General features: G+C 39.0%; 1 protein-coding gene across 2 annotated transcripts in view; it reads left to right on the forward strand.

The window, feature by feature from the left end:
- Positions 1–9,222, forward strand: part of MET (MET proto-oncogene, receptor tyrosine kinase) — a gene marked incomplete at both ends in the record, with an annotated part of 92,276 nt that extends 83,054 nt beyond the window's left edge. For both annotated transcript variants that reach the window (XM_079711316.1, XM_079711315.1), the window contains 2 exons: positions 8,770–8,906; positions 9,012–9,222. In XM_079711316.1, coding sequence (XP_079567442.1) covers positions 8,770–8,906; positions 9,012–9,222 — 348 coding nt within the window. The remainder of the gene's footprint in view (positions 1–8,769; positions 8,907–9,011) is intronic.
- Between the last annotated feature and the right edge of the window lie 5,567 nt (positions 9,223–14,789).

Here is a 14,789-nt window from a genome sequence, read left to right on the forward strand (position 1 = left end):
AGTTTTCTTCAGAAGTAAAAACGGGCTTGACTGTCTAACAGGTACCCATAGTATGTTTTCATAAATTCATTCATTTATTCGGAAACATTTGTCCAGAAGAATAGCATGTTAAGTCCTTGGGAAGCCCAGAGCTGAACCAGGTATGAACCCTGTCCTCCAGGAGCTTTTGCTCAGCAGGAATGGGAAGGCATGTCCGTCACTAACTCACACAAAGTAGACTGGGATTAGTCCAGCCACTCATACCTCAAGGGCAGAAGAAGCTGTAACTGAGGCTCATCTAGCAGCGTGGGCCTAGCTAGAAAAGTGCCCTCCTTTATCTGTAATGGTCATCCTCCTGTCACAGAACAAGCTTCTAAAGGCGTGCACCTTAGCTATGAGGGTAGGCAAGACCGTGGGCAGACTCACCTGGGCAGCCAAATCTACCACACTGCCCTTTCACCTGGTGGAGGAGGTGGTGCTTGAAATGGGCCTTAAAGGAGGATGGAATGGACAATGAAATAAAAAATCCCAATCCAGGTGAGGCAAAGGGGCAGGAAAGTATACAAATCTGTAAAGTTCTAAGGAAACAGTAAGCAGCCGTGATTCAGCAAAAATAGAAGGCACAAAGGGAACTTATGAGAATAAATTGAGAAAAATATTTTCATAGTAGGTCATAGAGATCCTTGGAAAGCAAACTAGGGAGTCTGGAATTTATTCTCTGGCCAAGTGGAAACATTAAAGTGAATCAGATTACACTACCGCCTTTCTTCATTCTGTAAGATGTTTTGAGAGGAGTAGGTGCAGGAAGACAAAGTGAGAGGTAGAATTTGAAATAATATAGAAATTGTAAGAACAGAAAAGAGTTGGAAGGAAAGGCATCTCAGAGGTAGAATCAACAATAGTTAGCAAGAAATTGATGAAAGTCAAAGCTGAGCAAAGTTATATACTGGTGCAATTACAAATAGGTGAAACAGGAGCAAAAGCCGGTTTAGGAGGAAAAATACCAATTGAGCCTTGAACATACTGAGTTTGACTTGGGAGTAAGACATACAGGCAGAAGGGTCTGTCAGGCAGTTGGAAATGTGGATCTGCAGCTTGTACAAACTCTTTAGTTGTTTTAGTCAACTAGGGCTGCCATAACAAAATATTATAGACTGGGTGGCTTAAACAATGGACATTTATTTTTCGCAGTTCCACAGGGTAAAAGTGGGAAATCAGGGTGCCAGGGTGGTCAGCTTCCGGTGAGGAAAACACATGGCCACCTTTTCACTGTGCCTCATGCTAGGGAGAGAGCAAGAGTCAGCTCTCTGGTGTCTGTTCTTGTAAGGGCACTCACCCCATCCTCATGACCTCCTCTAAACCTAAGTATCTCCCAAAGGCTCCACCTCCAAATACCATCACAATGGGAGTTAGTTTTAACATATGAATTTGGAAAGGGGGTCACAGTTCAGTCCATAGCAGAGGACAAGGCTGGAAATAGGCTTTTGAAAGTCCAAATACAATTATTCAGAGGAACCTACATACATGAAGTAAGGGAGAAAAGCAGAGAGGTGGGAGACCCAGAGGAAGAGAAAGTTTCAAGAAGTAATGGGATATGGTCAGCAGGGTCCACTGCTACTCAGTGCACAGGAAGGGTCTTAGAAGCTGAATGACCTAAGTGATTTGGTCTAGAGTGTGCTGAGGGGCCTGGATGGTGGATGGAATATTCTATTTGCCTTTAATAAGTCAAGAGGACTATGATATGTGGAGTTAGAAAAATGTTAATGTCTCAGTCCTTGAGGCTAACAACTGAAAACAGGAAAAGTGTTAACTGGTGACATCAGCAAACCAGGTAGGGAGAAAATAACGTTAATGGAGGACATATATTGCAAAAGAGAAAGGGTTGGCAGCTTTTAAGATGTAACAGGGGACCGGGATCTGAGTGCAGCGTTAGGAGGCGAGACGTCATCTGCCTCCTCCCTGTGAGTCAGCAAGAAAGAGAGGTGTGGGGCTTCCCTGGTGGCGCAGTGGTTGAGAGTCTGCCTGCCAATGCAGGGAACACGGGTTCGTGCCCCGGTCTGGGAAGATCCCACATGCCGCGGAGCGGCTGAGCCTGCGCGTCCGGAGCCTGTGCTTCGCAACGGGAGAGGCCACAACAATGAGAGGCCCACATACCGCAAAAAAAAAAAAAAAAAAAAAAGAGAGGTGTGGCCTCTATTGGTAAGAGTTTCAAAGACGTTGTGGTCTTTAAGTGAAAACAGAGTTTCAGTTCCTGAGGAAGTGGGGGCGTCATTAGAGAATAAGTTGAGGGTGACTGGGAGTCTGTTCTCAATGAACAGGTGTATCACAGGACAAGGTGGAGGAATGGGACTTCAGGGTGGATAAGATTGGTAAGAGCATGTGATAGCCCATGCTAGAGCTTAATGCCTGGGATTCTGATCCTAAAGGCTCTGAAAAAAGATGAAAAAAGCAGGTGCTAGAGAGGTAGGCTGGAGGACACATTAATGATGGTGGCAAGTGAAGGCATAAGGTAGGGAGAATTAACTCATCCTCAAAGAACATACATTTCATCCAGACTTGACTACTGGTAAGAACCAGAACTAGCTCTTACAACTCAATAAGAAGACAGAATAACCCATTTTTTAAAAATAGGCAAAAGATTTGCATAGATTTTACCATGGAGATGTATGAAGAGCTAGCTAATAAGCACATGAAAACATATGCCCACACAAAGACTTGCACATGAATGCTCACAGTAGTGTTATTCATAATAGCCAAAAACCAGGAGCAATTTTAATGTCCATCAACTGGCGAATGGGTATATAAAACATGGTATATCTATACAACAGAATAATACTATTCAGTAACATAGAGGAACTACTGATGCATGCTACAACATGGATAAACCTCAGAAACATTGTATCAAGTTAAAGAAGGCAGACCCAAAATATTACACGTTGAATGATTCCATTTATGTGAAATTTCTAGAAAGAGGCCAAAGATTGAGACAGAAAACAGATCAGCGGTTGCCTGGGGCTGAGGGTGGGAGCGAAGATTGACTACCAGCAGGCACGAGGGAAGTTTCTGGGGTGTTGGAATTGATCTAAGACTGAATTGTGATGATAGCTGCACAACTATATAAATTTACTAAACATCCTTGACTGTACAATTGGCAAATTTTATGATATATAAACCATACCTCAGCAAAGTTATTAAAACAAAAGAAACCTGATGAACTTTTGGGTGCTCAAGGCAAGAGTTGGGATTCTGAGCTTTTTGACAACCCTGTACACACACTACTCTCTCTACAAAAATACACGCACACTGCAGGGAGGTTAGCACTTCTTATAAAACAACGGTCACTCAGATACTTGACTAGAAATTTACACAGGCTTCTATAGATATGAAGTGCTTTGTCTTTCTCCCCCTTATTGAAAGACACTATACTGTACTACATGAAGGGTGAACCTGAGTAATCCATACAGTGCTGCTTTGGAAAATGGTTATTGACTGCATGGATAAATTTGCTTAAAGTTTCATTTCCAGGACAGCACAATCTTTTGAATGTTGACATGGAACATTTCCAAAACATGTAATAAACCATATGTATGTTGAGACCTACAAGCAAAAACTTGCCTGTTTGTAGAAAGGTCTACTGTCTCGCAGTTGCCCAGATGGAGTTCAGCTAAAGTCTGAATACTCTTGAAGCCCTTTCCAACAAAATTGGAGTGTCTCTATATGAGCAGTTACTCATACCCAGTATTACACAGTGTCTCACACTTAGTACAAATGCTTCCATTAAAGTCAATACTGACTTCTCAGTTGTTCAACCAACTGGCTTTTTCATCCTGCTTCACCATTCTGCAGTATTTAATATCATCAACTACTCCTCCCTTCTTGAAATTTCCTCCTTCTTTGGTTTCGGGGGACACTGTACCATCTTGTTTTCCTCCTGCTTTTAGGCTGTGTTTTCTTTACCTTGACAGCTTCTCTTTCTTCTCTCACAAACTTACACACAACTCTCCCCCAGGATTTTGGTCCCCAGGTGTCAGCCTCTCTCACCGATTTCAACCATTCCCATCAAGGGTCCCCTTTGAATCTCTCTTCCTAGATATTTTCATTAGCAACACAAATTTACCATGTTCAAAGTCAAATTCTTTCCTGCCAACTGTCAATGCCTCACTTCTTTATTTCTATTAATGGTATCACCATTGTGCAATATACCAATTCTTCACCCTTTTTATTGTGCAGTTCTTTAAGTTTTAAAGATTGCATACAGTTGTATATTCACCACCACCACAACCAGGATATGAAACAGTTCCAACATCCCAGAAAATTTCCTGTGCTTCTTTGTATATTCAACCCCTGCCCTAATGCTAAGACCTGGAAACCACCGGTCTGTTTTCTGTCTCTATAGTTTTACCTCTTCTAGAATGTCATATAAATGGAATCATACAGTAAATATGAGTCTGTCTTCTTCACGTAGCATAATGCATTTGAGAGGTATCAGTAGTATCAATGCATCAGTAGTTATTCCTTTTTTTATTGTGGCAAAAACATAAAATTGACCATCTTAACCATTTTTAAGGTACAGTACAGTAGTGTTAACTATATGCATATTGCTGTGCAACTGATCTCTAGAACTTCATCTTGCAAAACTGAAACTCTGTAGCCACTGAACAACTTCCCATTTCCCCCTCCCCCCAGACTCTCTGGCAACCACCATTCTACTTTCTGTTTCTAACAGTTTGACTACTTTAGATACCTCATTATAAGTGAAATCATATAGTATTTGTATTTTTGTAACTGGTTTATTTCACTTAGTATAACGTCCTCAAGCTTCATCCATGTTGTAGCATATGACAGGATTTCCTTTTTTAAGACTAAATAATACTCCATTGTATGTATATACCACATTTTCTTCATCCATTTATCTGTCAATGGACATTTGGATTGCTTCTATCTCTTGGCTACTATGAATAATGTTGCTATGAATATGGGTGTGCAGATATCTTTTCTAGATACTGATTTAATTTCCTCTGAATATATATAACCAGAAGTAGGCTTGCTGGATCATATGGTAATTTTATTTTTAATTTTTTGAATACTCTTTTCCATAGCAGAATAATTCACTCCTTTTTATTCCTAAGTAGTATTCCATTGTGCAGATGTCCCACATTGTGTTTATCCATTCACTGCTTGAAGGACATTTGAGTTCTTTCCTGTTTTAGGCAATTGCTTATACGTAATTATAACTGCTGTAACATTTACTTAAAGGTTTTCATGTGAACATAATTTTTATTTCTTTTGAGTAGATATCTAGAAGTAAGATTACTGGGTTGTAAGTTAAGTGTATGTTTAACTTTATGAGAAGCTGCCAACTGTTCCACAGTGCCAGTATCATCTTATACCCCTAACAATAATATATAAGAGTTCTAGTTGTTCGGCATCCTCACCAGCATTTGCCATTTTCAGTTTGTGGGATTTTAGCCATTCTAATAGATTGTAGTAGTGTCTAATTTTCTTTTTAATCTGTATTTCCCAAATAACTAATGATGTTAAACATCTCTTCATGTGCTTATTTGCCATCCTTATTCTACCTTTTGTGAGACGTCTACTCAAGTCTTTTCCCCATTTTTTAAGTTTCAGAATTTATTTTCTGGTGTTTTTTAAATTGGGTTGTTTGTTATTTTACTGTTGAGTTGAGAGTTCTTTATATATTCTGGATACAGGTACATGTTATCAGATATGTGTTTTTACCAATATATTTTTCTAGTCTTTGGCTTACCTTTTCATTTTTTTAATGGTATCTTTCAAAGAGCAGAAGTTTTAAATTTTATTGAAAATGTTATCAATTTACCAGTTGTTAAATTTTATCAATTTATCCATTTTTTTAATCAGTTATGCTTTTTTATAAATTGTGTTGTATCTCAATTTACCTACTCTTGAATGCTCAAATTTGGCTGTGTCTGTTCCTTGATTGCCTCGGCAGTGTGCCTTTCTATCACTTTTTATAGCTTATAACAATCTCTCACCTCTAATAACTGCTTTGAGCATCACCTTTGATAAAGTGAGGCAGAGATTCTTCAGGTGAGCTCACTGCTGGTGCTCAGATATTCAGAAAGACTTGACCATTCACACAATAAGCAAGAATGGCAGCGTTCTCCTGTCTTGAAGCTTAAACTGACTTGTCTCCATCATTCTTTTTTTTTCCTCTTTTTTGATTAATTTTTATTGGAGTATAGTCGCTTTACAATGTTGTGTCCTTCTTTCTCAACGCACAGGTATTGTACACCACCCCCTCCCTTTGTCTCTCTCTCCCCCTCCCTCTCCCGGCCCCCATCAGCCTCTCTCTTCTTGGTCAGCATCATTCTCCTCCTTCACTGCCCCTCCCCCACACCAGCCTGGCAGTCCAAGCTGTTATGGGGAGTTTGGAATGCGGACTGTTCATGGAAACTGCCTCCCTCTCCCCTCTTCTGTCCCATGATTCCTGCAACACTCCTCTGATACCCAGTTATTGTTCAAGCCCTATCATTCCTTATAAACTGATCCAACTCTTTCCCCTTTTTTGCAAATTTGCCTCCAGGCATCCTATAGCTTAGGCTGTTGGCTAGGGAAACCTGATCACACACAAGTTATCAGCCTCTCAGAACTTTGGTTTCTTCATCCTTAAAACATCTACAAAACTGATTACATTACAGGGTTGTTATAAAGATTAAATAAGACAGTCTTTTTTTTAAAAGGGCATGACACCCACCCATGCCAGCCTCATTCGATGACACGTACTCTTTCCCACCACTCTAATTCAGGAGTTCAGTCTCATAAGGTTCTGTGTTGCCAGTAAACAGTAGCAGCCCTCACCTGCTCCTGTTCAGAAACCTCCTAACTGGTCTCCGTGTTGTGGATGGGCTTCCCCTATTTGTCTAAAGCAGAGTGTTTACAGATGCAATCTCCTGGAGCTCGACCCCAGTCACATCCCATCGATTTCAGTTTAACCCAGGTTCAACATTCAAAACCATGGTCCCCTTTCAACCTTATCTATCCGTCGTCCCTTCATCTACTCCACACATCAAGCAGAGTGACCTGTTGTCCTTATGGTTCAAAAAAACACACGAGTACTCTTACCCCTGGGCCCAGTCCCTCCATCCAGAACACTCTGCCCTTACAATACACGTATCTATTTAACATATTCTCCCTGTTCCTCAAGACCCGCTATACTGTCACTTTCTTCCTAAATCCTTTCTCAGTACCCCACTATTATCCCTTTGCCTTTTCACAACATTTGTACCTCTTTTCTTTAATTGCTGTGTATCACAGTTATTAGATCTTATTGTTCTATGTGACAGTTAATTGCATAATACTCTTAACCCTGTTAAATCAGCCTTGGGGCCTATCCAGTAACTTGAACAGTGACCTACTTGTGCATCATCAAGGGTCAGTAGACACTTGTTAAATTGATTTAAATTCTAATGCAAATTCTGGAACTTGAAGTTTAACACAGTGAAGTTGTCAGAAGTGACTCATAAGATTTTTAGGCATTGAAAACTTTGACTTTGAAGGGCAAAGTTATCTAGTGCCCACCTGGGAAGGAGTTTGTTTTCTCTATTTGGATCAAGGAAGTCAGTGACCTTAAAGGGTTCTCGCACTCGGACAAAGGGAAAAAGTCATAATGGAGATTTGTATCGGCAACCACAGTGTCTACCTGGTTTCTTTCTTTCAGAAACACAAGCTTCATTCTCCTTCTTGCTGAGTATTACGAGCTACACTTGCTTCTCAATGTTATGTTTTCCGGCTCTGCATGTCTGATCTGTATTCTCTTTGCCCTCCTAGCTTCTTTTTTCTCAGTGCCTCATTCCTGCCCCCATGTGCTTCTTGGTCTGTGAGTGTCCTGGAAGTGTTGCTAGGGGAGAACTGATTTCCTTGGTCCTCGGTGACCCACACATGCTGACTTACTCTCATTGTGTCATTCTCACCTTGGCACATGTCCAGGGTGAGATAATATGTATGACCTGATCTATTCCAAGGAGAGTGCTCTAAATCAAGAAATTGCATACTTAGTGAAGTTTAGTAGACAAAGCAAGACCCAAGAGTCAAGAACTCTTAAATGTTTATCCCTGTGTGAATTCAGATTTATTGGGGAATTTTTAGCAAATCAGTCAACCTCTCTGTGGCCTTGTGATCATCCTGTAAAGTACTGTTACAGCTGTTTTATATTAATTTCCTCCTTTAACATTTTCAAAATATATTTTATTGAAATTCATTTTCAGTTGAGAGCCTTGATGCCTAGCAGTTTTATTACTTCTGATTTTTAATATGGATTTTTACTTTTACTGACTTAGACCTTCTCTTTTAGCATTAACTTTTAGATATCGTTACATTTCTTAAGGAGTATTTACATTCACTTGGAAATCCCACACATTTAAATTTTGGAAGCCTTGTCTTTTCTTTTTTACTAAGAATCTAAAATTGTAGTGAAGCTATTGTAAAAAAGAAGGATAGAAACGTTTTAATGCTTTGACCCTGTAAGAGAGAACTTGGAGAATGCACTCTACAAACTACTGATGAAATGTTAATCATCATGTGGACTTTAAAAACTTTACATTTCCTTGTAATCTAAACTTTATCCAATTCTGTTTTAAACGAGTCATAATTATGTAGCTTACTGATTGCCTTTAAGGAAGATTTTGCCCAAAACAGCAATAGTATTGAATACACTAAACCAAGTTTAGTTATGAAGACCTGCTGATCACCTTTCATATTTGTGTGGTCACCCTTCCCTCACCTGGATTCTCCCTTCCCTTGTTTGACCAGTGGTCCTTTGGCGTGCTCCTCTGGGAACTGATGACAAGAGGAGCACCACCTTATCCTGATGTCAACACCTTTGATATAACAGTATATTTGTTGCAAGGCAGAAGGCTCCTACAACCTGAATACTGCCCAGATCCCTTGTAAGTAAGAATTCCAACAGGATCTTCTGTAGCTCTTATGTTCTTTACTTTTACAGAAATACTTGCCTTCAGAGTCCTCACAGCATTGTTTCCTTTCTGAAACAGGTATGAAGTGATGCTGAAATGCTGGCACCCTAAAGCCGAACTGCGCCCATCCTTTTCTGAACTGGTCTCCAGGATATCAGCGATATTCTCTACTTTCATTGGGGAGCACTATGTCCATGTGAACGCTACATACGTGAATGTCAAATGTGTCGCTCCATATCCTTCTCTGTTGTCATCACAAGATAATGTTGATGGCGAGGGGGATACATGATGGATGGAGGCACCTGTACCACCAGCCCCCTTCTGAGAAGCATTACTGAACTGTCCAAACAACAGTCCACGCTTTGTCCAATATTTTTTTCACTGCCTGGCCACTGAAAGGCCACGAGGTATTATTTGCTTTTGCCAAAATTGCACTATTATAGGACCTTATATTGTTATTTAAAATGACTGGATTCTACAGAATTTCTCATCTGACAAAACATTGGAGCCAGAAGCTTGGTCCCACAGGCCAGTGACCAACAGCAGTCCTGCAACTGTGATGACGCTCCTGTCACATTCAGGCCAAAACCTGAATGCTGGGTTGAAATTTTTAAAAATCAGGATCCCACCTGATTTCATATGGGGAACTGAAGCAATGCATTTTGAGGGCTTCTTGATCACAGAAAATTCAAAAGAAGTGGTAATGTCCAGGACAGACATAGCAGCCCTGGGGCCAGGCCACTCATTTAGAATTAAAGTGTTTCAGATAACTTTTATGTGTTGTATGAACAACACCTTTTTTTTATTACTGGTGTTGTCATTTGCCCATTAGGTAAACATTCCCTTTTAAATTTTTGTCTACACATTCCTTTTATTGGAGAACTATCCATAGGCAACACGGTCAACATTTCAAAACAACAGGACATGAAATGTGTTTATAAATTAGTAGGAATATTTACATATGTACATAGACAACGTTAAGGTTTTCATAAAATAGCTTAGTCACAGTGAAATATTTGTCATTTAAAAATCAACTGTTTGAGAATGATACCTTTCTGATCTGGATGTGGACATTTAGAAGAGTTTTGTCTGTTTTTTTTTTTTTTTAATGATGCCTCTGAAAATGAAACAAGTAATTTGTGATGATAAATGTTTTTAAAGGTAACTCAACATGTTTTTAAAGCAAAATACATCTGACTAAAACTTTATTGGTTCCAATCATGGCTCATAAGTAGAGCCGAGAAAGAATCGATGGACTGGAAATATTAGCCTCTTTCTCAAGTGGCAGCCTTCCACCCCACAAACAATTGGAGACAATAAAATCAGGAGGAGTCCAGTTTTGCATTAGGACATGTTTTGTGTTAAGCAAAACACATTTTAGGGGAAAGAAAAAAAGGCAATTGAAAGTTCTGGCCATTTCACCTGGATGAACAGTTACTCTGGTCAGGACTTTTGTGATGTTTTGTTCTGTGGGATTTTGTGCTTACTACTGTATAATGCATGTGGCACAGTATACTCTAACTGGTTTTGTCGATGTAAACATTTAAAGTATTATATTTTTATAAAAAGGTTTATTTTTAATGATGTAAAAAAACTTTTGTGAGGCCACAAAAATACTGCACTGTGAACATTTCAGAAAAGGTATGTCGGACTTGGATTAATAACAGCATGGTTTTAAATGGCTGTAAATAGTGATAAGGAAATGTACTGACTGCCAGTACACCCCACCCTCATTACATCATCAGGACTTGAAGCCAAGGGTTAACACAGCAAGCTATAAAGAGGGTGTGTTATGCTAAAACCCAATAGTAGAGTTGGGCTCTTGTTGCGAGAGAGAGTGATTACAACCAAAAGCTCTTTGACAATGGTGGAACTTACCAGAAGACACAAGGAATTGTACTGCAGAGATACTCCAATTCAAATATTACTATTTCAGAAGTGTAAAAAGTAATACTGATTCACAGAATATTGTAAATGATGGATGAGGAAGAAAAAATCCACTCTGCAGAAAGAAATAACTGTCTCCACCGATGTCAAGAGAATGAATACATCGAGAATAGCGCTTATGTAATCAACCCGTCAACAAGACTGCACACCTGTATATATGCTTGAGAAAGCTACAATGTGAAAATCATGTTTGCTATTTATAAACGTGTCCTTAGGTTAATGTGTCTGGACAGATTATGGGAGTTAAGTGATTCTTCGAAGAATTAGATACTTGTCACTGCCTATACCTGCAGTTGAGCTGAATGGTACTTTGTATGTTAATAGTTGTTGTTCTGATAAATCGTACAATTAAAGTGATGTATCATCTTGTATACTGATGATTGGTTTTTGCTAGTCATGCCTGATTACCTACTCCATTTACATAATGACAGAGGAAGCCTAAGATTGATTTCACCTGACTATACCAACTCATCCATTTATGAGAGTGTTAGTCAAGTTAATGCATAGACATCTAAAATAATTTGCATCCTTGAATCTCAGGAAGTCTGTCTCTCTAAGTGTGGTTTCCCCTGGGCTGCTGAATTACCTAACATTTCCCTGACAACCTTTCAACTGCTAGAGCACCTGGCCCCTACTTCAGCTTGATCCTCTTCTCCAGCAAGGGGCATCCTTGGACCAGAAGATGTGACAATGGAGCTGCAACCCCACAGTTGGCACAGAGATACCTAGTTGGGTGTTGGAGGAGAGAGACCTTCTTACCCCCTTAAAACTACTCTTTTCATCTACACAGGTTCCGACTCTTCAGGTGCCCCCAGGGACTAGAGCAACTACCTTCAGGTTATATCCATGAATATTCTTGTAATGATAAAGGTGAAATTTCAGTCATCTAAGCTTTGGGGCTGTCTGATTTTTTTTTTTTTTTAAAAGGTCCAAGTTTAAACTAGTGCCTACAAAGTATAGTGGGGGCTGATTCTTTAGTGAAAGAGAATTTAATGCCTGTACCCAGTCAAACTCCCTCCCCTCCAAGAGATGCATTTCCATAGGAAGTTCAATCAGACCCCATGCCCAGAAGGACAAGAACTTGTCATCTTTATATCCCAAGTGTCTGTCACTTTTTTAGCATGTCGTCAAACAATGCTCTACTGAAACAGGATTTTCTTGTCTTCAGTCAATCACTTTAAGCCACCACAGATACAGAGTTACCTAGGTAGCTCCCATGATGTTTGGTGAATCACTGACATGGGGGGTGGAAGGGAATCTTTCTAGGGAGAGAGGGATAAAAAGATATCCCTTTGCAAAGTTTTGCTTGATGCTCTGTATTTTTAATTACCACAAGATTTTTCACCCCGCAGTGTAGGCATCAATTATATTTTTGCTCTCTCTGACCTACACAGGAGATTGCATCCTTAAAGAAATATGGTGAAGGGATACAAAACCTGTACAAGCACATTAAATGTTTAATTGCTGACGTCTTGCACTGTTAATTTACCTATTTTAGTTCAGGAAACAAGTTAACATTATGTAAAAGAAATTAATTAGTATTTAATTTAATTCCACTAATACGTAGTGAGCATCTACATACGTCAGGCATTGTACTAGGTAATGGGGATTTACAAATAAACAGTCTCTCCCCCTGCAAGGAATTTAAATGAAGAGACAAACAATATTATACAGTTAGTGAATATTAGAACTGCGCATTTTCTTAGATCTGTAAACCAACTTGAAGAGGCTTCACAGTTTATAATTGGAAGTTTGTAGCTTTTGACCCCTTGACCTATCTCTCTCACCCCCTCATCCCCTTTGGCTACCACCAATCTGTTTTCTGTATCTATGAGCTCTTTTTCTGGGGTTTTATTTGTGGTTTGGTTTTGGGATTTTGGGGGGTTTTTTTTAGAGTCCACATATAAGTGAGATCATATGTCTTTCTCTATCTGACTTATTTTACTTAGCATAATGTCATTGAGGTCCATCCATGTTGTAGCAAATGGCAAGATTTCCTTCTTTTTTATGGCTGAATTATATATATATACATATAATTTTCTTTATCCATTCATCCACCAACGGACACTTAGATTGTTTCCATGTCTTGGCTGTTGTAAATAATGCTAAGATGGGAGTGCATATATCTTTTTGAGTTAGAATTTTCATTTTATCCACATAAACGTCTAAAAGTGGAATAGCTGGATTGTATGGTAGTTCTATTTTTTAATTTTTTGAGGAACCCCCATACTGTTTTCCATAGTGTTTGCACCAATTTACATTCCCAGTAGGGAACAAGGGTTCCTTTTTCTCCACATCCTCACCATTATTTGTTATCTCTTGCCTTTTTTTTTCCCCTTGTCTTTTTGATAATAGCCATCCTAACAGGTGTGAGCTGACACGTCATTGTGGTTTTGATTTGCATTTCTCTAATGATTGGTGATGTTGAGCATCTTTTCATGTACCTGTTGACCATCTATATGTCTTCTTTGGAAAAATGTATATTCAGATCTGCCTACTTTTTAATTGGATTGTTATTTTGCTACTGTGTTGTATGAGTTCTTTGTCTATTTTGGATATAACTCATTATCAGATATATGATTTGCAGGTATTTTCTCCTATTCAGTAGTTTGACTTTACCTTTTGTTGGTGGTTTCCTTTGCTGTGCAGAAGCTTTTAAGTTTTATATAGTCCCACTTTTTATTTTTGCTTTTGGTGCCTTTGCTTTTGGTGCCAGACTCAAAAAATTATTACCAAGACTTATGTCAAGGAACTTACTACCTATGTTTTCTTCTAGGAGTTTTACGTTTTCAGGTCTTACATTCAAGTCTTTAATCCATATTGGGTTGATTTTTGTGAATGGCGTAACATAGTTGTTCAGTTTCATTCTTTTGTATGTGCCTGTCCAGTTTTCCCAGCACCACTGATTGAAAAGACTATCCTTTCTCCATGTATATCCTTGGTGCCTCCGTTGAAAATTAACCAACCATATACGCGTAGGTTTATTTCTGGGATTTCTGTTCTGTTCCATTGATCTATGTGACAGGTTTATGCCAATACCATACTGTTTTGATTACTATAGCTTTGTAAAATAGTTTGAAATCAAGGCAGGTATCACAGTTTAAACATACCAAGTGAAGCTTCTTAGTAAAGCAAATAGATCAAGCTCTGACTTATCTTGAGCAAAATACTGAACCTCTCTCAATCTAAGTTTCTTTGTCTGTCATGTAGGTTAGTCCTACTTACTGCACAAAGTTGTATAAGGACTAAAAAATAGTGTGTAAAGTCACCTGGATACCATAGTTGCTCAATAATTGTGATATTATTATTATCTTCAGTAAAAGCCCATGTAAATGTAGCCTGCAGTTGATGAAAGGGAAATGAAGCCTGAAAGGAACCTTATAGATGTTTAAATACAGATTCTTACCCCATCCGTCATGTCATACGAGCTTTATACAGTGGAAATAAAGTTGTAATTCTACCTCGTCCTTGAATATTGATACGACAGTACAGGTGGGGGCTGAGAAGCATGACAAAACAATGACAAGATGGTGGCACCTTTCCTCTTAGTGCCGATCACCCAAAGACTACCTCTATCCCTTCTTGTTTCTCCAAACTCTCTATTATTCCTTTAATCACTTCTCCAATGACTAGTTTCCTTTTTTCTTGTTTAGCCTTCAGACCTAGAATTCACAACAGACCTGGAAAAGAACAACCTGTCTAAACTATAGGAAAGTTACAGGAAGGTACAAGGACAGGAATCCCAGTTCTCAGTATTCATGTCTAGAGATTATTACTGTTCCTTGCTTTGCTCAAATGGGTGGTTAATGATTATTCAAACTCAGGAAAAGTAGACTAAGTACAGTATTGTTATATGGTGTTACATGTTATATGGAGTGTGTTTGGAAGATAAGGAATACTTCGTTAATA

Source organism: Hyperoodon ampullatus, assembly GCF_949752795.1.
Source record: "Hyperoodon ampullatus genome assembly, chromosome: 9".
Taxonomy (NCBI): Eukaryota; Metazoa; Chordata; class Mammalia; order Artiodactyla; family Ziphiidae; genus Hyperoodon; species Hyperoodon ampullatus.